The sequence below is a fragment of the Pecten maximus genome, chromosome 2 (genome assembly GCF_902652985.1).
Source record: "Pecten maximus chromosome 2, xPecMax1.1, whole genome shotgun sequence".
Taxonomy (NCBI): Eukaryota; Metazoa; Mollusca; class Bivalvia; order Pectinida; family Pectinidae; genus Pecten; species Pecten maximus.
The window spans coordinates 43240278-43266922 of NC_047016.1; the positions used below are offsets into that span (position 1 = coordinate 43240278).

At 34.8% G+C, this 26645-nt stretch overlaps 1 protein-coding gene across 1 annotated transcript; it reads left to right on the top strand.

The window, feature by feature from the left end:
* The first annotated feature begins 1455 nt into the window (after positions 1 to 1455).
* Positions 1456 to 20211, top strand: LOC117322173 (protein zer-1 homolog). Its single transcript, XM_033876948.1, has 17 exons — positions 1456 to 1538; positions 3338 to 4148; positions 5299 to 5481; positions 7674 to 7791; positions 8998 to 9141; positions 10036 to 10094; positions 10568 to 10630; positions 10872 to 10926; positions 11534 to 11587; positions 12264 to 12425; positions 13045 to 13135; positions 14223 to 14293; positions 14824 to 14871; positions 15185 to 15252; positions 15701 to 15889; positions 16370 to 16467; positions 19678 to 20211. The coding sequence occupies exons 2-17, from the start codon at positions 3373 to 3375 to the stop codon at positions 19902 to 19904; spliced, it is 2406 nt and encodes an 801-aa protein (XP_033732839.1). The 5' UTR covers positions 1456 to 1538; positions 3338 to 3372; the 3' UTR covers positions 19905 to 20211.
* The last annotated feature ends 6434 nt before the right edge of the window (positions 20212 to 26645 follow it).

The window sequence follows — 26645 nt, forward strand, 5'->3', positions numbered from 1 at the left end:
AAACGAAAAGCTCTGAAGAAATTTATATTACAAACTGGAATCAAATTCGAAGTTCATACAACAGATGCTGACCACATATTGGTGTCTGGAAAAGACGCTGAAGTGGTTAAGAAAGCGGTTGAACTAATCGCACCATATATCGACAAAATAAAAAGAGAAATTCAGAGTAAGGAATACGAGAACGTCTTTACTGACGAAGACGAGGACATTCGTTACAGGATATGTGGATTGTTGATTGGTAAAAATGGAGAGAACATAGACAGGATCAGATCAGACATTGGACTTAATTCCCCCGTGTTAGGAACTAAAGATGGCCATATGTATACGTGTCTCTGGGACCGATGCAGAAGTAGTGAAACGTGCAGCAGATCGATTGACGCTTGGAATTAAAAAAAATAGAGAGGATATTGAAGTATTTGATCAAAAATTAAATTCATAATAAACTCCAATACTGACACTTTCTATGGGATGCATGTCATGATTTTTATCTCGCATGCTACAAATGGACTACTCCTATACGTATATGAGGTCTTATTCCACCTGATTACATAGGTTACATGACAGCCTGTGAAAAGTTTCCTGTCGTGTAAACCTCTAATATTATTGGAGTACAAATAGACCAGTGTCAAAAGCTTTTGCATCGGCACTTGTATCTGGTAATTCTCACCCAGAATTATGATACAATATCCTCGCTATGTCGATCTCTGAGTATAGTTCATATCGTTAAATGAGCAATTTAAATATGTAAATGAGATATTATCTCCAATTTTCACTATTAGCTCATTCACTACATGTACGTTTAACAATAGATGATATAGGCGCTTATTTTACTTTTCTTAATTGAGAAAGTATCAAATTATTTTTTCTACAAGTTTCATGCAATTTGTGCCGAAATACACACACACACATACAAAAAATTATTTGAAAAAAAAGTTTTTCTCGTTGTGTATAATTGTCATAATTTACATTAAAACTTATTCAGCTTGCATTTAATCTGAACTTTGTTCCGTTTTTAACTGCATATCTGCATTTTGCATTTACCGCTACATTGACCAATCACATACTTCATCTTGACCAGTAACGCCACCTGTCGCGTCATTTCCGGGGACAAAAGAATATTATACGGCTATGCCGAATAAAACTTTGCTGTGGAAGATTAGGAATTTAATTTCCTGAAGTTAGGGATACCCGGAATATTGACGAACCATTGTAGATAACAAGAAATTAATTCATTTTACAATATTCGGTTGAAATTAAACATTGCTATAAAATCATTCATTTTCTTGTACCTTGCCATACTTAGTGACAAAATCACAATCGTGTTCACAAATACCCGTGTATGAAACTGTCATGATTGCAAATAAATCTGACTGTCTTTCAACATTGTTGTGGCCACTTCTAATTTATCCGAGTTTTAGTAGGTGCCTCTACTAACTTCCGTTTTCGGATTCCTCACAACAACAAGGTGACTTCCGGTTCTATTGCACATCAGGGGCGAAGGTGTTTTACGCACTTTAATCATTGAGTGGCTAATACAGGTAAAACTATTAAGTGACACTTTCAATATAATGCTTCTCAATCAAATGATCAGATTGATTTTGCTTTTAATGATGTCATCGTCTCATCTTTTCACAAGCAGGAAACGGGCGACAACTGTCGGAAAATCCAACTGACATATTTCATGCGGTCATCGGTCAGGAATGATGAACGCTTGTTCATTAAAGAAATATAGTATGAACTAGAAACTTAAAATGATAATTTTGTATAAATATATCAAGATTTAATCTAAATATAGTTTATCAAAAAAGAGCGATTTTATTAAAGGTAAAAAAATAAGGAGATAATCAGCAAACTGTCATACCGGGCCGTACATACCGGCTCCCCAACATCAAACATACAGTCTATGGACAAAAGTAGTGGAACGATTGTGTCGTTGCACCGTCAAAAAATTGTAGCTGGTGCTTTGTTTCAATGGCGATATTGGCAGTTTGCATATACCTACAACAAACCAAATTATACCACTGCAAAGAAGAAGATCGAAGCAATATTGATCAGTATTAATTAAAAATAGTATGTTGAATTATTTACCTAATATTTTGTGATGTATCCGCGGGCTCTTCTTACAGAAGAGATTCTTTTTGGAATTGACCGGTAAAATTTTCGGATTGTTTCGACCTCAAAACTGGTCCAAACAGAAACTATTTTTTGATAAAGTTGTTCAGAAGATTCAATTGCCCTCTTAATTATCAACCACACATTTTCTATAATGTTGTAACAGGAGCGTGTCGGGCCCAGTTTGCGTACGTCAAACTGCACCCGGCTCACTACCCTGAATCGTTCGTCAACCCAGGTACGATGGTAACTTGTATCTGTCGTATAGAGAGAGAACAAACACCTTGAACTACAATTAACCATTTATTAATGATGACATAAACATTTACAACATGAAATTACATAGAAACAGACAACAGTATAGGCCTAGCTATATCTAACATCCTAACCTAAAACCAACCCCCATACCTGTACGACCTAACTAAACCCAACATCCCGACTAATATTACCCACCCAAGAGCCTACATACCCTAACGCTACATTATTACTGGCGAGAAAGACGTGATAGCACACAGGAAACTAGTCCATCAGACTGCCCAGTATACGATACACCACCCTGAATTTATCCCATATTTAACAATACAAAACTATAAAGACCAATCACAACAGAGGATTCACAGGCACGACAGACACTGACGAAAAAGCAAGCCATTACGAACAATGCACGACAAAAACATCGACCAGAGACAGAACACGTGAACAGAGGACTAGCAAAGGTCAAAGTGACACAGGTACACATAGTACAGACACAACATATAGACATGACATATAGTTATCGTTAAGCTTAACCCTGTCAGCTTAACCTGTCAGTACATATACGATAACATCCCCCGCTAAAATGTTAAGGTCGGGGCTCTGTGCCGGCCAGATCATTGTGTTTATTTGGCTTGTTTCCATATATGCTTTTGTGACTCTGGAACGGTGGACAGGAGCATTATCATCCTGAAATACATAATTATTATCTGGAAAATGCCTAGCAATTACTGGCCACAAGTTTTGGTCTAAAATTTCTATGTATTTGTCAAAATAAATTGGCTCTATACCCAGTTACTTGATGGTCATAGACTCTACAGCCCGGTACTTGATTTCTATTTCCTCTTTACCCAGGTCCTTGATGGCTTTGGCTCTACACTAAGGTACTTGGTTTTATAGGGACTTGATATTCATTAAGTTGTGGTAGCAATATAAGAATCATTCAATTTTAAAGATATAAAATTTTTTTTAGGAGGGAGTTAAGGAGTGTGTTCCTCCAAAGCAAGCATGACTAATGCTTGGCCAGATAACAAGCCGGACACATTAGAGAATATATGTCTCGGTGTGTGTGCCCAGAACCAAGAAACTTTTTGTGTGGAAGATCCAGATGGGAAATTGTCAATCAAACCTGGAGTTGACATCCTGCCAGGGGTAGTGGATAGACTTGTGACAGCTCTTCAGAAGGATGACGTCTTGGACTTAAAATTGATTAACTTATTCAGGGACACATCGTCAACCCGATTGACTCGAATCGACCTGTCAAGATGCGTAGTCGGTGAAACAGAAATGAACATTGTCACGGATCATCCGCTCAGTGAGTTGATTCTCACAGATACCGTATTGCCAAAAAACACTGTAGAATGTATTAATAAACTGTCTCGGACATTGAGAATTTTGAAATACGAGAACAACCCTCAAGAGTCGATGACTGATATAACTTTTACAGGTGTTATCGCAGATATGTTAGAAAATCCACAGATCGGCAATATTGGAGAAAAACACTTCGGAAAAGATTTTTTCATTAATACACCCAACATACGAATCCTTTCCCTACGTGACTGTTATTTTAAGGAGTCTCATCAAAGCTGTAGTCTACAAGTCCTTTTAAACCCCTTAATTAAATTGACTCACCTGGATCTCTCGCGATGTCTCCTAGATATTGTACAACTGAAGTGTTTACAAAACCTCTGCAACCTCATGTGGCTTAATTTAAGCCAGATAATGTTTATGCCAGCTGACCTGGAACAAGTTTTGGAGCATGTTTGTAAATGTAAAAACCTAAGGTAAGAAATATGTTATTGTTTTAGGCTCAATTTTAGATTTATTAAGTGTTGTGTCCACATAGTATACATGTTGGTATTAAAAAAAGTCAAGCTTTGTTATCTGGAAACTCTGATAACTTGAAGGCTCTGTTTAACTTAAAGTAGCTAAATTCTATATAAAATATACTTTGGATATGTACAAGTTTTTTCATCACCTCACTGACTTTGAAATAATGATGTCGTTTAGTTTTGGAATTACAATGTATTCCTAAACTACAGACAAGCTCTAGATTTCCACCATGATTTGATGTGAAGGATACAGTTGTATGTATGTGTTTAGTATTCAGCTAGAGTGTTCCATCTGTTTCTCTACTGCTAGTATACCAATCTGATCAAAATCAGCTCACTGTAGTCTTTGATTGACAATTTTTTTTATCAGATTGATTGTATGCAGGCTTTCATAAGTTATTTTCCTGCCTGCTTGTTTTTAAATTTCTCCTTTATATTTTGATATAAAGACATCTTATTAGGGCCACAGTATTACACCTTAATCGGATCTGTACCCAAAACACATCACTTTTCTCAAAAAAAAAAAAAAAAAAGTTTTAAGTCAAAATTGTCAGAACAGTGTTAAACTAAAAAGTTATCTTACAGTAGCCTGAGGAGGAATATGCATTATACTTTATGTCTGAAGCTGACCTCAGCAACACTAAGAATAAAATTATTGTCTGAAATAGTGTTTATTATTTTCCCTGTTAAAATTTGGAATGTATGAGGTTTTATTTTGTTTTAAGTGGGCTGAAAGAAAAAAAAATTAAAACTCATGTTTTTTTTTCAGACCAATTCTTAAGATTATTCTTGATCATTTTTAATGATGTGCAAGAAATGCTCATTTGAAATATGAAAAATTCAGTCTTATTTATTTTCCGTTAATGAAAATGACCAAAATGTGTGTGTCACAGGTAATCAGATCCGATTTCGGTAGCAGTCACCTTGTATGTTCTGTACTGTTATTGTTGATGAAATAGAACAGTTCCTAGTAATGTTACAGAACAAGATTCACATTCATGTATATCAAGTGTTACCAGAAGCATAATAGATAAGTTTCTTGTTTTAATTTTAAAATGTCCAGAGATTGTAGTTACAGAACCGTTTTATTTGTTGTGTTTAGACACTTAGATATATCCTGTGATGTTATGGAACACCACAATGTGTTGCATTATGACAATGGAGAGGAATGCCTTAGAAAGCTGATGAGTTGTCTCCCCTACCTGACCTCTCTTGACCTTTCTGGTACTGATCTTCCCAAGATTCCTCAACAGCCAGTCTCACACAAGCTGGAGCCTACCTCAAGGTAACCACACCTTTACATGTAGAAAAAGAGAATCTTACTCGAGTTTCAATGTAATATGGAATTTAAGCACAAGTTTAATGAATCCCATATTGCATTAACACAAGTGTAAGATTCTGTGCATGTCTATCACATCATTCATGTTTTGAGAAAACAAGTGAAAACTTGAAAAAATGAAACAAATTCCCTTTAAGGTTGGTTTAAATTTCAACTGGAAAGTTTTTCACAAACAAAGCAACCATGTGACATCATCAGTATGTTTTTTTGTATGACATCACAAAAATATATGTATCATTACACGTACATGATTGTGTCTTTAATTAATTTCCATATCTACAGTTGACAGCTGTACAGACCATACAACAGCTAGGTACCAGTTATGAGATAAAGAATTTAATGCTTGCTATAATATTGTTGCTCATTGCATTATTATACAAATGGACTGTTGTCAAGGTGTTAATCATAGTAAATGATTTTAATATAAATTTGCCCTATTCACCACTTTCACTATATTTACATCATGTGAAAATATCATACTGTAAATGTGGTTATTTTTGCGGGGGGTTAATTTCGCAATTTTGATATGTAAACTATACTTGTGGGAGTAATTTTCACGATCGATCAACCTTCGTTTGTAGTTGGAGACTGTGCAGATTGATATCAAAATAATTCATGTGTAGGAAATTTTCGTGATCAAAAGGACTCCACATAATTAGCATAAATTTCCCCCTAAAGTAAATTTTCCTGTAGCATAAATTTCCACGTTTACAGTATTTGACTGGGTCTGAATGATATGAAAGGAAAGAGAAAGAGGTGACCTTGAAATATGTTGATGCTACGCAGATTGGCAACTAAAATGACAGACATTGATTTTTTTGAACCATTATTAATAAAAGAGTTGAAAAGTTTTGGAAATAAAGTGCATAATATTGAGGTTTTTTAACCATTATTTATAAAAGAGTGTTGGAGAGTTTTGGAAATAAAGTGCATAATATTGAGGTTTTTCTGTATCAGGGAATAAAGATCATTATATTGATGTTTAACCAAGTAGTTTCAGGGCTTTTTCTGGCGGCTTCTTGGGGCCGTTAATGGGCCCCATTCCCAATATAAATTATTTCATACCGTATTTGACCTAATAAGGGCGCAGGGCGCGGGTAATTGACAGTGGGGGCGCCCTTATTAAGATTAGTTATTCTGAAGTTATATGAAACAGACAATACCTTCATAGCAGAATACCCAAGGTTGTGGAAACGGTAAAATATTCAGTCATAAAAATATTCCAGATGAAGATATCTATTCATTATCATATATTAAGCTTAAACATCACTTGAATATTCCTGTAAACTTGTAAACCATGCCAGCTGATCTTTAGACCAGAGAACGTGTGTTCCACCATTTATGTTCAAATGGAACTCTTTTGTGTTCTATTTATAGACACAGGTGATTTCCCAGATCATATCAGACATCGTTTTCTTTGACCTAATAATTGATTTACAATGTCTTTTACTAGCTTTCTGTTCTGAACAAAAGTTATTTATCAACAAGAATGAAGTATTTACTTTATCTTCAAATAAAGATGGTAAGTTATTATTTGTATGTGTGTTTAGTTTTGGGTGCTCTTTGCACTGACATGTCATCCGTAGCTTGTAGGAATACACAAAATGTGGCGAAAACATGTGTTCCAGTTACTTAATTTGCTGAAGAAAATTGAACACATAAAGTAGCAAAATATTTCACATGAATTGTTACTTTTGAACACCTTTTTGACACTCAGTCAAAGATTTATTTCCTTGAAAAAAGGTAGGGGCGCCCTTATTAGGTCAAATACGGTATTTAGGCAAAATTCCCAAAATCTGCCCTTTACTCCTGAAAAAATCTTCCCAATTCATCAATTTTCTTCCCAAAATTACACAAAAAGGCCCCTTCCCAAACCAGTGAGAAAAAGCCCTGAGTTTATTTATTACTTATTATAAATGGTGTTATGTGAGAGACAGGCGACCTAGGATGACTTGGTCAGTGGTATAAGATTAAAATGAAAAGATGAAAATCAAATTTAGACTGAGTCAATAGTTTTGATGTCAGCACAAAAATGGAGGGAGAAGACAAAAATGATGACAGAGGCATTTTAAAATCTGTACATATGTTGCTTAACCTTTAGTTTTTAGTCCCCTAAATGACTTCCTTTTTATTTTCAGGGTCTCTAACAATGAGAAGTGCTGTATTGCAGGCCTTGATGGGCGTATTTTCGAGTTTCTTGGTCTTCTGCACTGTCGGGATGATCCTTGCAATGAGGAAAACCTTCCAGCAAAACAGGTACTGTATACCGTATTCACCCTAACCAATGTATCCCATCAACCATCAGTCTGTATAAACTGTGCATTCTAATAAAGCAATAATTTTTTCATTTGAATGTCAATACAGCCTGATGCATATTTGCAGAAATCACATTCCAGCAAAGTGAAACACCTTTTTTCTATTATGTCTATTTATTTTTCAATTTGATTTTTGGTTCCCATGGTAGTTAATCAGTGAACTTAATGATGGTATGAATCTGGAGTAGTCGTCCGTTGTCCATTTGTCCGTCAATTTTTAATTTCCTTTACAAAACTACCAGTATAAACTATTGGGTACTGATGTTTGGCCAGGAGGTACATGTACAAGGGGCATAATAATTTCTTCATTTGAATGATCTTGACCTATTCTCGAGGTCACAGTTGGGTCAAATATGTTGAAAACTTCAAGAATCTTCTCATGTTTCGGAAGACCAAGAGGCCTGACATTTTGTCAGTTGGTGTCAATAATGATAGGGATACAAATACCTCCACCTTTCTTCTGCAGATCAATCCCTGGGCAACTTGTATGGATTACTAATCTGCCCAGAGGCAGAGGGATGGGGCCCAATAGAAGAAGTCAGTTGGTTAATTATGTTGAGCGCTTTTTAACCTAATTCACTTTGAATCATGTTTGAAACCAGAAAGCTAAATGTTACTTAAAGAGAAACGAATGTCTTCTGCAATACATGGCGCTGAGATGCAGATCCTTAATTAGGTATTTTAATTTTAACTTTAAAGTGCTTCGATCACCATAATGACTGTAGATCCAGGTGAGTAATGCTGGCCCTATAGGCCTCTTGTTAAACATTTATTTTTATGATATTTCAACCCTTACCTTTCACTATTTATGGCAGACACATTGCTGCCCCCACCAGTACAACCATGTGGAACTAAAACATATGTACGTAAATTAGGACACAATCTTCATCAGGGGAGATAATAAGATATTTTCCTCGTTATATCAGAGCTTGGTTTGTTGTGACAGGACTTTTCATCAGGGGAGATAATAAGACATTTTCCTCGTTATATCCGAGCTCGGTTTGTTGTGACAGGACTTTTCATCAGGGGAGATAATAAGATATTTTCCTCATTATATCGGAGCTCCGTTTGTTGTGACAGGACTTTTCATCAGGGGAGATAATCAGACATTTTCCTCGTTATATCAGAGCTCCATTTGTTGTGACAGGTGAGTGGACATGCCACAGAAGAGCAGGTACTGATCTCTATACAGCGTTACTACGACAGGGACAACGCGCTGACATCTTCGCTTAATTCTCTCTTCAAAATCTTCCGTTACTCGGTCGTCAAAAATCACTGTGCAGCATTGGAGGTAAGAATCATCGATTTAATTCTAATTTGGTTTTCGTTTTAAGTTTAAGTTTGATCTTGCTTTCAGTTCCATTTTCTTTGAATTCTGCTTTGTTTTCTGTTAATTTTACATGCTGCCCTGCCCTAAAGGCAAGTGATAAGCTTAAGATTTTTGATTTCCTTGCCCTACCAACTTCATAAATTATTTTTGATTGTCCTGGAACTACATTCATTTACTCATAACTATGATCCCTTGAATGAATTTGCATTTCAATCTCCAGGGATCCAAATTGAGGTCACTCTTACTATAAATAGATTTTCACCTTTCTCGCCCTACCAACTTTGTTAATTATTGGATATATATAGATCTGTTACTTAAAAGACCCTTACTCAGCTATTATGTCTTGTTATGATATTCATTAGTGATTTCCTGGGGGACATTGTGATTCGCTAATTCTTAATCTCTTATTGCGCATTTCTCAATGTTGAATAGCGAGGGGATTGAAGTTTCGCTTGACATGCTTTAAATTGTCCTTATTAAATGTAGCTAAAAGTGGTTTATCATGCACATTGAAAGAAGTATATCTTTTTTCTGGATAAGTCTAATGAGGTAGATGTTGTTTTCTGATACACCTCCATGTCACTGCTGTTCATTGGACAGTGTGTGTGTTTGTAACCATCACGTGATAAACGTGCTATATTTAGGAGGTCTAATTTTATTTTGGGACCACAGGGTATATTCCCACCAATATTGCTTTACCAAACTGACCTCAGGAAAGATAATTATTTTGATGCTGAAAATACTTTTAAAACCCATTATGATTAGATATGGTTTTTAAAAGGTAAAAAAACAGTGAGAAATTTTGTAACTAAAATGAGCAGTACATGCCCATGGAGCCTTTTGTTTCTGTTTTAGGCAATTCTGCTAGGAATGAGAGAAAATCAAAATGACAAACAAGTCCAAATTTCTGGCAGGTATGTGTTTTGAAATAAGATTCCAAATTATTTGATGAATTTTCACCTACACTAATTGTTCTGTAAATTAATATGGAGTTTTATTAACAGTTGTTTAAAAGTGTTAATAATGAGAAAAACAGTTTACTGTTAATTGTTAGATGATGTTAATTCAGGTATGCATTTATTAATTGGGTAATTTTATTAACCATCAAATGGAAAGCTAGCTTGTTTAATTTAAAAAGATGTCTCAACTTGAGGGTACAATTTTGAAAAGCTTAATTTTGATAAAAAATTTAAAAAATCCAAATGGTTGATTTATTTCTGTGACCGCCACATACAATCTAATTAAAATACAGGTGCTCATTCTCACTACATTAGGGAGAGCTGGATTATCATTTTAGTGAATTTTGTAGACAATTTGGCGTAAACCTTACTATACTAACAAACCTGGAGAGGAGAGACATATAATTACGCATATTTCTTGTTTCCAGTGCGTCCCTGTTTTACATTGTAAAAGGGCCTCACAAAGACAGCATCACGTACCTACAGAAAAGGTAATGTCACAAAATTACTCTTACATCTTTCTTTTTTCAAATTTCTTTGAAATCTGAAATACTATGAATTTACTGAATTTGATCCTAAATACAATTACCTTATCATGCATAATATTTTTTGTGAACTCGCATTCATATTTTGAATCCTGATCAAATGTTTGTCAGTTATTTTTCATTGTTATGATCAGGATCTAATCGCATCTTAATGAAATTGGAAAATTGATATCAAAAATCATTTCAGGCGCCTGATCACCTGTTTGCTAGACGCTATGGAGAAACAGCATGATGATATGACTGTAAGTATATTTAGAATTGGTCAAGTTTCAGTGTGATAGCGTGACAGTGAGTATGATAGAATTGGTCGTGGTTTTTTTAGTACATAATTATCATTTTGTACTTGGAATACAATTTGTTATTGAGGATTGGGTTAGTTTTGATGATGTTTTTTCTTGTCAGGATATACATTAGTTTAATGAGACTGATCTGTAGTTATCATTAATGAAGAGAAAACTTATCAATTAGGCACCAAATGTTTAAACCAAATATAGGACCAGGTGTATACATATTGGGTAAATGGAAAAGTATTAAAGCATCCACTGTCAGTATTAAATGTTTTAAGATTAAATAATTATCATCAGATTAATTATTTTCCAGCATTCACAGACATATTCTCAGGGCTGTCATCCTCACCAAAACTTGTTCTTACTTTTAAAGTAATATTCAGGTCAAAGGAAGTTGTGTTTTTTTTGTTTTTGTTTTGTTTTTAATTTAATTCAACAGATTACTACTTATAAATGACTTATGAATACAACAGGTAAAAAAAAAAAAAAAAAAAAAAAATTGATATGATATCCAGTGGAATTTGAAGATATATATTGCACTGTTTTTTGTGTTTTGTTTCAGATGTTGAGAAATGGCTGTTTGACCATATGTAACTTGTCGATTCCTCAGGATGTGGTGAGTGATCCTGGTTTTCATATGACTAACAGTTATTATGTTTTTCCTGTTTCTATGGATACTTACAGTATGATTGAATCCCATTTTGTCGTGATTCTCTCCATATATATCCAAACCTTAAAGATTGGAAGGTTGTTATTCGTGTATTGAGTCATGCAGCTTCAGTGGATGTTTTTAAGTTCAAATAAAAATGGCTGAAATGTTGACCTTGACTTGATACAAAATGTAATGCATAGGTGATAGTATGATAATCTCATTAATGACAAAAATAATGTGATCGGTGATGAATTTAAAATTCTGGCATATATCTATTATAAATTAATAGAATCATTTGATTTACAACAACTACAGGTAGCTCAATTGGGCCCACCTTAAATATGGGTTGAAAATGTCTATGTTACTACCAAAACTCCAAGGTAATTTATAAAACAGCCTTGATTGCCTTATTCCAGTTATATCAGATGTCATATGACACAACAGCTTCGGTCACTCAACAGAACCAGGTATAATGAGATTGTAATCCATTAGTAAGTGAGGTTATTGTATTTTAATATGGCGTTCTGTAGATTTGTGAAATGATGTTTGTTCCCATTAGTCAAGTAGGCTTACTATTTTTACTAGGTGCTAAGTGCTTTCTATAGATTTAATTGTGAAATGTTCCTTGTTTTTTCCACAGCTTTTCTGCTACAAACGTCTGGTGAAAGTTCTGATCGATCTCCTCAATATACCAGACCAGGAGGAATTCATTCAGAGAATCAGTATATATCTCCTGAACTGTTTGGCTTGCCAAGTAGATGGTGATGAGAAGAGGACTGTGGGAACTCTTGGGGCAGTAGAGGTAATATCACTGTACAATACTGCACATCAACCCATGGTCTGCCAAGAAAATAACCAACAAGATGAAAGATACCAATAAAAAGTTTGGAGAAAAGCTATGAATAACCATGAATGTCTGAGATATCCATGAATGTCTGAGCTATCCATGAGTGGCTGAGGTATCCATGTATGTCTGAGGTATCCATGAATGTCTGAGGTATCCATGAATGTCTGAGGTATCCATGAGTGTCTGAGATATCCATGAGTGTCTGAGACATCCTTGAATTATCCCATGAAATATTTGGGTTTTTCTGAAGTCAAATATGACCACCATATGACACGTTTTTAATCGGGGAGTGAAGCTTCTCCAACTGCATTGGTGTCATTTAGCTGAAGTTTTGTTGGGATGTTCAGAAAAGTAAGCAGACAAAATGTTGATTTTCAGCTTCCTCCTCAAAACTTATATTAATCATACCCTAACTTGTTGATGGTAAATTTAAACATGCACCAAGGAAAATGATAATGTGGAATTTTTCATAAGGTTCAATATGACCTGATATATATATTTTCTAGAAATGTCTACCAGATTATAATTAGTGTTGTATTTGTTTTAAATCATATACTATGTTTGCAATGAATAGGTGATGCTTGATTTGATTCGGAACAAGTGGCTAAGTCACACTTGTGACGAGGTGTTGGAGGTGGCATGGAGTACTCTCTGGAATGTCACAGGTAGGTCACACATCTCAAAAAGTTGGGAAATATTTGTAATACATGAGTATTTGCCATGTCTACTGAAATATCCATGTGAGTCATGCAGGCCCCCTGGGCCTCTTGTTTTTCAAATGAAAGACCTTGACCTATTTTCAAGATAAAATCTGTGTAATACTTTCTTTCCTGAATAAGTGAAAAAAGCTAGGGCCATGATATTGTGCCAGTAGTATGCTGGGATAGAGGGCTACAAAATTTATTTAATAAATGAATAAACTTAACCTACTCTAAGAATGAAGTGGTGATCACCTTTTTACAATAAGCATTCACAATCATAAATGACCTATAGACCAACTTCAAAGTTGCATTAGAAGCAGGTGAGTGATATAGTCCCATTGGGCCTCTTGTTTTAATCAGTAAGGTAATTGATTTCATGCAATGTACAATATAGGGCACAAAATTCTTAATGTTTAATATATGTTATATATACAGGTGTGTATTAAAACAGATAATTGCCAGTGAAAAAGGTCGCCATTTATCAAGTAGGAAATGCAGTAACATAATTTGGGCAGATGTCCTGACCAAGATTTCAGGAATTAAAAAAAATATATATACAGGCATTGGAAAATAATCTATAAAACCAATAAAATATATTTCTAATGTTAAATCAATGTGTTTTGCTATGCAAAAGAATTACAATAAATATATATAATGAAAAAAATAGTATAATGATATTATAAAAAACAAATGGATGGTTTATTTTTCCTATGTACATTATTAATCATTATTAACAATTTATAAAGTTAATAAAAAGTTTAGGAACATTTATTTAATCTAACATACAATCTCTATTAAGAGACCGCTCTCCATTAAAAGACCGTTTTTCAACTTCCCTTGAGTGATCGCTTAATACAGATTGGACTGTTTATATATGATAGGCATTGAACACTTGTTTAAGCCACCAGATTTTACAGAATGGTCTTTGTTAGTGACTTTAAAGGGCAAACTTGTTTTTTGTTAATCTGGAAAATTTCTTTTAAAAGATCTATTATGATATTATATCTATATGTCATTGATATGTTTACATAATTTGTCTAATTGATTCTAGATGAAACAGCTGCCAACTGCGAGAAATTTATGAACAATGGTGGCATGGATTTATTCAAGGATTGTCTACAGGTGAGAATGTCTTGTACAGGTAGGATTGACCCCTACAGAAAAAATATCTTGTATAGTTGGGACGGCGAATTCAACTGTACATGTATCGGTTTGGTTGCCATAGCAACCACTGGAAGCTTTGATTTGTCAAAATTTAGTTATTGTTTGATTTCTGTGGAAAATGGTTTATAGTGATTTAGGGATTGCAAATTTAACAACATTGGTTTTGTTGCCATAGAGACCACATTTGCATCTTTAGGAATATGGGAGGTATTTGGAGGACTTCTGTAATGGGTTCCCATTACTATTACTCTTTGTCATACAGATGCAATGGGATTTCAACTAATAATATTAATGCAATATAGCCCTAAGTGGGATTTTTCGCAATGATATATTCTAGGTGTGCAGTGAGTAAAAGTGAATGCAACACCTGGAGTATTAAGGATGGAGAGTATAAGGTTTTAATTAACTGTAAAACATTTAAATTCCAAGGTTCTCAGCAATCAACGTTGGATTTAACATTTTTTTTGTTTGTTTTTCTCCATTTGCAGAGATTTGTGGAAAAACCTGAATTACTTAGGAACATGATGGGCCTAATGGTAAGTCTCATCTGCTTACAAAAACATGTGACAGTCATGAAGAAGCCAAGAAAGCTAAATGTTAGTTAAAAGAAAATGTTGTCGGCAATGCATGTGTAATATAACTTAAATATTAGTGGTTTGCCATAATCACTGAAAATCCAGGTGAAGGATACAGGCCCTCTTGACCTGTTGTTTATTGGAACATCATACATTTAGATTTAAAGGCATTCTAGGCTTCATATTCTAATCGATTCATTCAGCTAAAAATATCATTTTACAAATAAAACAGCCCTCTTTAAAAAAATTGTTAAACAAATCTAAACTGTTACAGGGCAATATAGCGGAGGTGAAGTTTCTACGCCCCAAGTTGATGGATCCAGAGTACATCACAATGTTCAGGTAATTTATTGATTACTTTAAGGCCGAGATATTATCAATTCTTGTGTTTATTATATCTGTGAAACACTTTGAGGGGGATATTTCAATGAGTTATTTTCATGTGTCCATGCATGCATTTATATGTGTGTGATAGACATTTTCTACACTACTCCTGCAATACTACTAAGATAACTGCAATTTTGTACACATACATACTTATTAGATTAGTGCTCTAATTAGCTTAATGTGTCTTTTGCTATTAATGAGACTTAATTTTTTGTTGTCTTTTTTCATTTACCATGTAAATATACAATAAAGTTTAGCCTCGTTATTATTTTTCAAATGAATTGGTTCTCCTACATGTAGCTGCTACCTATAAATAATGAAGTTTTGCCTCCATGTTTTCATTGAAATCATACCATGAGGAAAATGTTCCATGTTATTGGTAGTAAGCAGTTTTCTGTTTCAGTGATCTCCTCGACTCCAAAAGTGATGGTATTGAGGTGAGCTACAATGCAGCAGGTATCTTTTCACACCTCTTGTCAGATGGAGCCGAAGCCTGGACCATCAACTATCCTTCTCGGGATGATGTTATCCACAGACTGACCTCTGCTATAGAGAGATGGCCAATCGACTCCAGCCGCAATATCAATTACAGGTAATGACCAACTAGTGACCAGGCTTTCTGTGCTCATTCGTCTGTATTTCTGACCTTTAACCTCTTTGTTAATTTTCATTTTATTCACAGAATTGCATATACTATATAGATCAAATAATCACATGTGGGGGCCGCAGTAGCCAAGTGGTTAATGTGTCCCAACACTATATCACTAGCCCTCCGCCTCTGGGTTGCGGAGTTCGAAACTTATGTGGGGCAGTTGCCAGGTACTGACCATAGGCCGGTGGTTTTTCTCTCCGGGTACTCCGGCTTCCCTCCACCTCCAAATCCTGGCACATCCTTAAATGACCCTGGCTGTTAATAGGACGTTGAACACATGTGAACTATGTTTTGCCAACTCTTTGAGGCTCTCCCATTTAATACTGTAACAGCATCGGTCATTCAGATTTGTGTTGTGTAGTCCCACGACTGTGTCTACCTTTCCTGTACTTACCTATCTTTATATTTTTGCTGTTTCAGGTCTTTCATGCCAATCTTTAAGCTGGTGAAGGCATTTGACACACCTGCAGCTCAGTACTGGTCGGTTTGGGCTCTTGCCAATCTCACCGTGGTTTACCGTAAGTATAGGGTGAAAGGGGTGCAATGAAAAAGAGGGGTGTAAACAGACAAAAAAAAATTAAGGTTTTTGGGTTCAAAAAGAAATTCAATGATAATATTGAGGACTTTTGGTGTGATATTGAATATAGGAATCAAAACTTTGAAATTTGCTTGTTACTTTGAAAAAAATTCAAGTACTTTAAAATTAGATCTGTTTTTGAAGTAAAAAAGGCTTTAAATTTATATCTTTTAAATGGAATTAATCTAATAAGTTTAAAGTTTGATGTTTTTTAATCTTTTTCAATTATTTTGTTAACTGAAATCGAACTAGCTTAGTTTACTCATTTTATGTTAATAAGGATATAGTCATCATCTTTGATACACTCAAAAATGTTTTATAAAACGTTTTGATGTTAATAATCTTTAAGTTTTGGGAGTTTGGACAACTGTGTCATAATTTTTACAAGCTAAAAAGTCATTTGAAATGAAACTTCCTGGTTTTTTTTTTTATTAGCTCGTCTCTTCGAAGAAGAGTGAGAGCTTATGTTGTCACTCCGGCGTCGGCGTCGGCGTTGGTTTTCCAAATGTTAAATTTTTGTTGCAAGTGTTGAAAGGCATAGTAATTTATGGTAATATGGTCCCTGTGGGGGTCAAACTATCCCCTGCCGGAGTTAAACTAAAAGATTTTTTGGAAAAAAAACAGATTTTTGAAAAATTTTGGACTTAGAAAATTTTTGCGTTAAGTTTTTGGTGCAAGTGTTGAAAGGTATTAATACATCACTTTATAATTGTACTAGGGTGCTGATAATTGGCAATAGAGTCCCTCTGGGGGTTAGACTATCCCCTGCCAGAGTTAAACTAAAAGATTTCTTTTGGAAAAAACCAGAATTTTCAAATTTGTTGACTTAGAATATTTCTGCGTTAAGTTTTTGGTGCAAGTGTTGAAAGGTATTAATACATCACTTTATAATTGTACTAGGGTGCTGATAATTGGCAGTAGAGTCCCTCTGGGGGTTAGACTATCCCCTGCCAGAGTTAAACTAAAAGATTTCTTTTGGAAAAAACCAAAATTTTCAAATTTTTGAACTTAGAATATTTCTGCGTTAAGTTTTTGGTGCAAGTGTTGAAAGGTATTAATACATCACTTTATAATTTTACTAGGGTGCTGATAATTGGCAATAGAGTCCCTCTGGGGTTAGACTATCCCCTGCCAGAGTTAAACTAAAAGATTTTTGTGGGAAAGAATTTTCAAATTTTTTGACTTAGCTGCGTTAAGTTTTTGGTGCAAGTTTTAAGAGGTTTGAATACATCACTATATAATTGTACAAGGGTGCTGATATTTGGCAATAGAGTCCCTATGGAGTAAGACAATCCCCTCCTGGAGTAAAACTTTAAAAAAAAAATTGGATTTTTTCTTTTTAAATCTGTGTTTTTAGCTCGTCTCTTCGAAGAAGAGTGAGAGCTTATGTCGTCACTCCGGCGTCGGCGTCGGCGTCGGTGTCGGTGTCGGCGTCGGCGTCGGCGTTGGTTTTCCAAATGTTAACTTTTTGGTGCAAGTGTTGAAAGGCATAGTAATTTATGGTAATATGGTCCCTGTGGGGATCAAACTATCCCCTGCCGGAGTTAAACTAAAAGATTTTTTGGAAAAAAAACAGATTTTTGAAAATTTTTGCGTTAAGTTTTTGGTGCGAGTGTTGAAAGGTATTAATACATCACTTTATAATTGTACTAGGGTGCTGATAATTGGCAATAAAGTCCCTCTGGGGTTAGACTATCCCCTGCCAGAGTTAAACTAAAAGATTTAAAAAAAAAAACCCCAGAATTTTCAAATTTTTGGACTTGGAATATTTCTGCGTTAAGTTTTTGGTGCGAGTGTTGAAAGGTATTAATACATCACTTTATAATTGTACTAGGGTGCTGATAGTTGGTAATAAACTCCCTCTTGGGTTAAACTATCCCCTGCCGGAGTTAAACTAAAAGATTTTTTTGGGAAATAACCAGAATTTTTCAAATTTTTGGACTTAGAATATTTGTGCGTTAAGTTTTTGGTGCGAGTGTTGAAAGGTTTTAATACATCACTATATAATTTTACAAGGGTGCTTATATTTGGCAATAGAGTCCCTATGGAGTAAGACAATCCCTTCCTGGAGTAAAAATTGGATTTTTTCTTTTTAAATCTGTGTTTTTTTGTTTTTGTTTTTAAATCTTTGGACTTTGTGTTAACTTTATATTGTGAGTGTTGAAAGGCATAGTAATACATGGTATTAGGTTCCCTTTGGGGGTTGAACTATCCCTTTCCTGAGTTAAACTGAAATATTTTTTTGAGGAAAAAACTTTTTTTTTTTAAATTTTCGTGCAAATGTTGAAAGCTTTTTAACACATTACTTTATGATTGTACTAGGGTGCTGATATTTGGTAAAAGAGTCCCTATGGAGTTACACTATCCTTTCTTGGGGTGAAACTGAATATAAAACAATATGAAAACGTCACAATAGACAATTTATACCGGTCACATTTTTCAAGGGAGACAACTCTCATTAGGATATGTTGTCAAAAATTGAAGAAATATGTCCAAAAGCAATTACATTTGTGTTTAATATCTTCATTTAATCTACAACAGCATAGCTTGTCTCCCAAATGCATGAATTCACAAAACATAATCTGATCAAGTAAACAATATAAATATTATTAATGCAATTTGCGAAACCATTCCAATTAATATATTTTAATTATTTATTGACAAACATTTGCGAGACGAGCTATGCTGTTCTCCAACAGCTCTTGTATATATATATAATTCCGGACTAACTGAAGAAGAGGGAATGTTATCACTAAATTCACACTATCAGTTCCTTAGCCACATATATCTTAATCATTATTACTGGGTATTTTAAGTTCACCTGGCCTGAAGGGCCGTTGAGTTTATGCCATGGTGTGTCCGTCCCTCCGTCCAGCCATCTTTATTAAATTGATATTATATATCTAATATATGCTCTCCTCACCTTCTGGGAAAATTGACACTTTTTGAGTAAAATAAATTTTGAGTATTAGTGATTTTGCAGCATTTTGTTTTGAAATGTACCAATATGTTTATAAAATATACAAGTACTATTACTAATTTATGAACATGGTGGTTTCTTTGATTCTTCTTGATAAAAATACAGAAATCTTAAGGAAATCCAAACTTATTTCACAGACAAAGTATTAACATGTTTTTTGGGGTTTTGTAGCGGGGAAATACTGCAGTCTACTGAGAAAGGAAGGGGGCGTTGACTTATTAGAACAAGTTGTTCAAGACCCTCGACCAACAAATGCTGTCCGAAATTTGGCCAAACGGGTTCTGACACAAGTGCAGGGTCGGGCAGATGACTTGGAGTTGCTCAGCAATTGTGAAGACGAGGAAGAAGATGAAGATGAAGAGGATATTCAAGATGAAAGCGATATCGAGATGGATTGATAATTTGTAGATGGACCTTTGTTACAACTGTCTTTTTTAGCTCACCTGAGCCGAAGGCTCATGTGAGCTTTTGCTATGGGGTATCATCCGGCGTCTGTCGTGCGTCGTCCGTCGTGCGTCGTCCGTCGTCCGTTAACTTTTTTTAACCGAGAGTGTTGAAATTCGCATTGAATGATTAGTTAGAAGGTCCTGACTAGTTATTTGTATTCATTAAGTGAAAATAAAATTCAAGATGGCTGCCATGATCGCCATCTTTGAAATTATGTTTTTCCTTATAACTCCAATATTATTTGCTTAGTAAGTAATAAGACTTTCTAGGAATGTTCTAGTGAAATTTCTGAATAAGAGGTGTTGTTTCAAAAACTCATTGAATTTACAAGATGGCCACCACAGCAATTATCTTCTGATGAGCTATGGAAAAGTACTTTATTTTTTGTTTGTGAACAAGATATCTAATGACTGGAACATCATTTAGAGTTGATTTTCAATAACAAGGTTCAGATAGTGATGATAAAGAGACGAGTTTAATTTGGAGTATGTATAATGAATGGTTGATTTTTAATTACATTTTTTGTAATTTAATTGTATGGTATGTACCTGTCTGTATACACTGTATATATCTTCAGTGTGAACATTGCCGCTAGGGGTCCATAATGGGGGAACTGGCAGCTGACTAGCTTGGCTGCTAACAGCACCAACTGTATATCTCCTCAGTGTGAACATTGCTGCTAGGGGTCCCAAATGGGGGGTTCTGTAGAATATTTCTTTGTTTAAGATAACTAGGCTTTTGGATTTTCTCCTCTCCGATACCAATTAGTTTTGATGAGAAAACCTGTTAGCTTAATCTCTGCATGAAACCATAATATTGCTGGTTTAGGGTCACACAGGAAAACAATAAAATTAATTAGATAAAGGGCAGCAGAGGTCTGGGAATGGAGCCCTATCTCCAGAGCTGCCCAGTTACCCAGTGTCTAGCTTTAATGTGTAAATATGGCAAAGATCAGAAAACTTCTGATAATTTAAATGAGAGAGTCTTAAGTTTTCTAATTGATTAGACATATACATATATATATTATGTAGTGATACTGTGCAAGTGGAAAACATGTCACATTGATACTATTTATGTCTTTACATTGCTCTAAGTAGGAATAATAATAGGACAACATTATAGGACAACATCAACTGACATCTAAGATGATAATTGCATGCTGATAGCAACTATTGCAAAATTAGGTCACTGTGACCTACTTTTTCAATTAATACATTAGGGCAATAGAAATGGACATCCAGGATGAGAAAGGCATGCCGATAACAAATATTGCAAAATTAGGTCACTGTGACCTACTTTTTCAGTAATTATGCTAGGGCAATAGAAATGGACATCTAGGATGAGAAAGGCATGCCGATAACAAATATTGCAAAATTAGGTCACTGTGACCTACTTTTTCATTAATTATGCTAGGGCATTAGAAATGGACATGTAGGATAAGAAAGGCATGTCAATAACAAATATTGCAAAATTAGGTCGCTGTGACCTACTTTTTCAGTAATTATGCTAGGGCAATAGAAATGGACATCTAGGATGAGAAAGGCATGCCGATAACAAATATTGCAAATTAGGTCACTGTGACCTACTTTTTCAGTAATTATGCTAGGGCATTAGAAATGGACATCTAGGATTAGAAAGGCATGCCTATAACAAATATTGCAAAATTAGGTCACTGTGACCTACTTTTTCAGTAATTATGCTAGGGCAATAGAAATGGACATCTAGGATGAGAAAGGCATGCCAATAACAAATATTGCAAAATTAGGTCACTGAGACCTACTTTTTCAATAATTATATTAGGGCATTAGAAATGGACATCTAGGATGAGAAGACATGATGATAGCTAATATGGCAAAATTAGGTCACTGTGACCTTTTTCAATAATTATATTAGGGCAACAGAAATTGACATCTAGGATAAATGCATGCTGATAACTGATATTGCAAAAATAGGTCACTGTTACCTACTTTTTCAATAATTATATTAGGCAATTAGTTTGTCTAGATTGCCTCGATAAGTTGACAATATACTGTAATGTCATTACTTCAACTTAATGTGTATATGTATATCGAAATATTGCAAACATGCCATTCAACATTTTGATGATGAAAATGATGAAAACAAAAACTTGATAAATTTTGCTGAAGCTTCCTGTGGATGATCAGCATCGGACATAGATGGATTTCTATTGTGTTTGAAAAAACTACATCATTCAAGATATCCACCATTTTTTTGCCATCTCCAAAATCACATTCTCCAGAAATTCTAACCTTACATTCTTTGAGATAGACCCTTGGTAATATACTGCCCACCAGCCATGCAGCTATCAGCCTCTAGTTGGTTTGTAGGGGGATGTAAAAAATTGATATGGGGCTATAATCAATAATCACAGCAGGTGAGCTTTAGGCCTATAGGCCTCTTGTCATAATTATATCATTTTCATCGTAGTCATCATTATCATAGATGTTAACAAATCTCTTGTCCTTTTCTTTCCATAATAAGGTTTGATATTACCAGTCTTAACAATCATAGCGTGTAGTTGTAATATCTCTGACATGCTAATATCAGTTTTAAGTGTGATAGTGATTGACGTTTTTGCATTTTCCACTTTCAAATTTATTCAGAACTATGAGTCGTTTTTGGTTTGTTGCTATTTATTTGAATTCAGATTTATAGAATCTAACATGACTCTGATCCGTGGACAGGGATATCTCAACCCGAGTGTAAGAGTTTGGCCAATTAGCACTAGGATTGCTGTGTGCTGGTCAGCCAAACTCTTACATGATGGTTGAGATATCCTTGTTTGCGGAACAGATCCATGTTTGATTATTTTTCTCACATACTTGCAAGCAAATGTAAGTTTTTATGAAAGTTTTTCATCGTGCCATCTGCAATGCTTCTTGGAATGTGCATCAAAATTGATCATTTATTACATGGCTACTCAACGTAAAATGATGACGTTACGTTATTGGGAGCAGCGTCATATAGCGCGTGCCAGCTGTCTTTACACCCCTGTGTAAGATCAATGTATCTTTTCCCTGGCAACCCCTTAATAACCTTGTGAGATGTGCGAGACAAAATGTTCTCAGTAGAATTGTCGTAATAGTTGTCTCCCCCTACACCAGACTACCAAGTAAGCTTTTCTACTTCAACTCCTTGACCACAATCTATAACTACTCTTACTAATGACAGGATATTTACAAAAGGGTTGATAAACTGATGCTCAGTAATAGAAATATTGTTTCATTGACACTTACATCAGATAACTTCAGTTAAATGGCCACTGACAGATTCTCTTACAAAATTTTCTTATTTTCTATTTCTAAAATTTTATATTTCTTGAACATGTACACCACCAAGACGAAATGTGTCAAAGAATCTTTGGATTGCACTGTACATACATGTAGTTGAAGGCTGAACACAAATTAACCCTGACATTCAGCCTGAGTTAACATATGTGGAAGTCAACAACACTGTATTATCCTTATCAGCGTTTGTCTTCGGTACCCAAGATCCTCTGTCTTTTTGAAGCTGTATTGCAGATATATAACAATTTTGACAGCATACATTTGTTTTCTGTTCAGAGTGCTTATGCTCACTATTTCTGCTCACCGATTTATGAAATAAAGATTCCGGCAAAAAAACCCAGTAATATTGTGTCAATAGCAGTAATCAAAATACCAGAATAGAGCTGCTGGTCACACTAACCTGCTCGTTTACTCTATTAATATTGACACACAGAAATAAATGTGGGGTAATATATAGCTTCTTTATAGTATTGCAGCTATATAGAAATTTTCTGTAAGGGTATACAAAGTAGGTGTTTTTATTTTTTGATAAATATAATCATGTATTTTTTATCACTTGAAAATATCATGTTAATAAAATGTTTACTGTATTCCAGCCCATAAATTAATCAATCAAGTTAATTTATTGTTATTAATGAAGGATGCTGTAATTGGCTAGTGCAAATTGCTCTTCATCCATGGTCCGTCCATAAAACAATCCTTGTTATCAATATTTCTTGAGGAAGTTATTTCTCAAACTTCATGCGTAGGTTGAACCTGGTTCCCTTGGTCCCTAGAGCTGTGGCTATTTGATTTTGAATCTGATCAAGGAAACAAAATGGCCAACAGGCAGCCATCTTTGATTTTGATAGTTGAAGTTTGTTATCACTATTTCTTGAGAAGTGGAGGATTTTTCTCCAAACTTAAAAGGTGAGCACCAAGATCCCTTTGAGTACTCTTTTACCAAAACAGGTCTTTGAAGAAACTGAAATTAGGAGTTTGCAAGTGAAAAGTTATCTCTAATTTTTTTTAAACATTTTGTAAGTTTCTAGTGCCATTTTGAATTTAAAAAAGAGATTATTATGATTCTCCACTTTATGTTCTTGGGCTGTATTATAACATTTCTTATCCCAATTATAAATGATTAATTTATTCACGATATTGTCAGAATGTTGTGACTGTATTGTTGAGCAGTTACTGATAATGTTGAGTCAGAAACACAAATCAAAAACGATTTATGTGTTTTATGCATACATTACTTCCTGTAAGAATGATTGGTTTTATTGAAGTGGGTTCTCTATACCACTCTGTACAGTAATTATTCTATAACCTCCAGAAACCAAGTAGATCCACTACAACTCACATTATGAACTTGGCAGGACGTTGGTTCTTTGAGAATATCTCTTATACTACTATAAATTGTATTTTCTTGTTTAACATACCATTGGTAAGATAGGCGGATAGATATTATACAATACTACAGTCTAACTCCCCAGGCCATATATGTTTATCATGAAGATTTGGATGTGTCGCACACATGGCTACCGTGATATTAAGTACTTAACTCTTTACCACTTAACACTCCCTATACTTTACCACATAATGACGAAATCTGACGCCCCTACCTATATCCCTAATGACGACATATGACGACATTTCAAATTTGCCACCTTTTTGTAGAGCTCGCTGACTTACCTGTAAATATGAGTTGAAGTGAAACTTTATTTTTGGATTTGCAAACTGTAATTCAATTCTGGAGACTCTCGTGATTAATTTGGTGTATGGGAATCATATCTTCAACAATAAATTCTTTTCTTCTCAATGTTTTAAATCATTAATTAATTTAAATTTTTCAGTTAGCTATTAATCATTCTAGGGCTTCACCAAGTATAGCTTTTGGGGAAATAGCAGGGGCGTCATATGTAGTCATTAGGTGGTAAAGAGTTAATATATATTTTACTGTGTTAAATATAAACAAATGAAGTATTTGTCTACTCTTGGTCATCTAAATGAACTTCTTTTGACAGACACAATTAATAACTAAAGATATACAAATGTATTTCTTGTTTTTAATTCATAGGGGTAGTTATGTTACAAGGAGATATGATTTTAATAAGGTCAATTAAGGTCAACATATCTATGTTGATAAATGTTTTGATTTTGGTTACAGATGACAATAACAACACAAGTTACCATAGAGGTAACATTTGTTATGGGAACACTTCCTGGTTAGTAACATTTGTTATGGGAACACTTCCTGGTTAGTAACATTTGTTATGGGAACACTTCCTGGTTAGTAACATTTGTTATGGGAACACTTCCAGGCTAGTAATATTTGTTATGGGAACACTTCCAGGTTAGTAACATTTGTTATGGGAACACTTCCTGGTTAGTAACATTTGTTATGGGAACACTTCCTGGCTAGTAACATTAATTGTTATGGGAACACTTCCTTGCTATAGTAACATATGTTTATGGGAACACTTCCTGGCAAGTAACATTTGTCATGGGAACACTTCATGGCAAGTAACATTTGTTATTGGAACACTTCCTGGTTAGTAACATTTGTCATGGGAATACTCCCTGAATAGTAACATTTGTCATGGGAACACTTCCTGACTAGTAACATGTTATGGGAACACTTCCTGGCAAGTAACATTTGTTATTGGAACACTCCCTGACTAGTAACATTTGTTATGGGAACACTTCCTGATTAGTAACATTTGTTATGGGAACACTTCCTGGTTAGTAACATTTGTTATGGGAACACTTCCTGGTTAGTAACATTTGTCATGGGAACACTTCCTGACTAGTAACATGTTATGGGAACACTTCCTGGTTAGTAACATTTGTTATTGGAACACTTCTTGGTTAGTAACATTTGTTATGGGAACACTTCCTGGTTAGTAACATTTGTTATTGGAACACTTCCTGGCAAGTAACATTTGTTATGGGAACACTTCCTGACTAGTAACATTTGTTATGGGAACATTTCCTGGCAAGTAACATTTGTTATTGGAACACTTCCTGGTTAGTAACATTTGTTATTGGAACACTTCCTGGTTAGTAACATTTGTTATGGGAACACTCCCTGACTAGTAACATTTGTTATGGGAACACTTCCTGATTAGTAACATTTGTTATGGGAACACTTCCTTGCTATAGTAACATATGTTATGGGAACACTTCCTGGCAAGTAGCATTTGTTATGGGAACACTCCCTGACTAGTAACATTTGTTATGGGAACACTTCCTGGTTAGTAACATTTGTTATTGGAACACTTCCTGGTTAGTAACATTTGTAATTGGAACACTTCCTGGTTAGTAACATTTGTTATGGGAACACTCCCTGACTAGTAACATTTGTTATGGGAACACTTCCTGCTTTAGTAACATTTGTTATGG

Coding starts and splice junctions, on each gene's coding strand:
- LOC117322173 (XM_033876948.1), top strand. CDS start 3,373: ATGACTAATGCTTGGCCAGATAACAAGCCGGACACATTAGAGAATATA. Junction 9,142..10,035: donor ATCACTGTGCAGCATTGGAG/GTAAGAATCATC, acceptor TTTCTGTTTTAG/GCAATTCTGCTAGGAATGAG. Junction 15,890..16,369: donor AGCCGCAATATCAATTACAG/GTAATGACCAAC, acceptor TTGCTGTTTCAG/GTCTTTCATGCCAATCTTTA.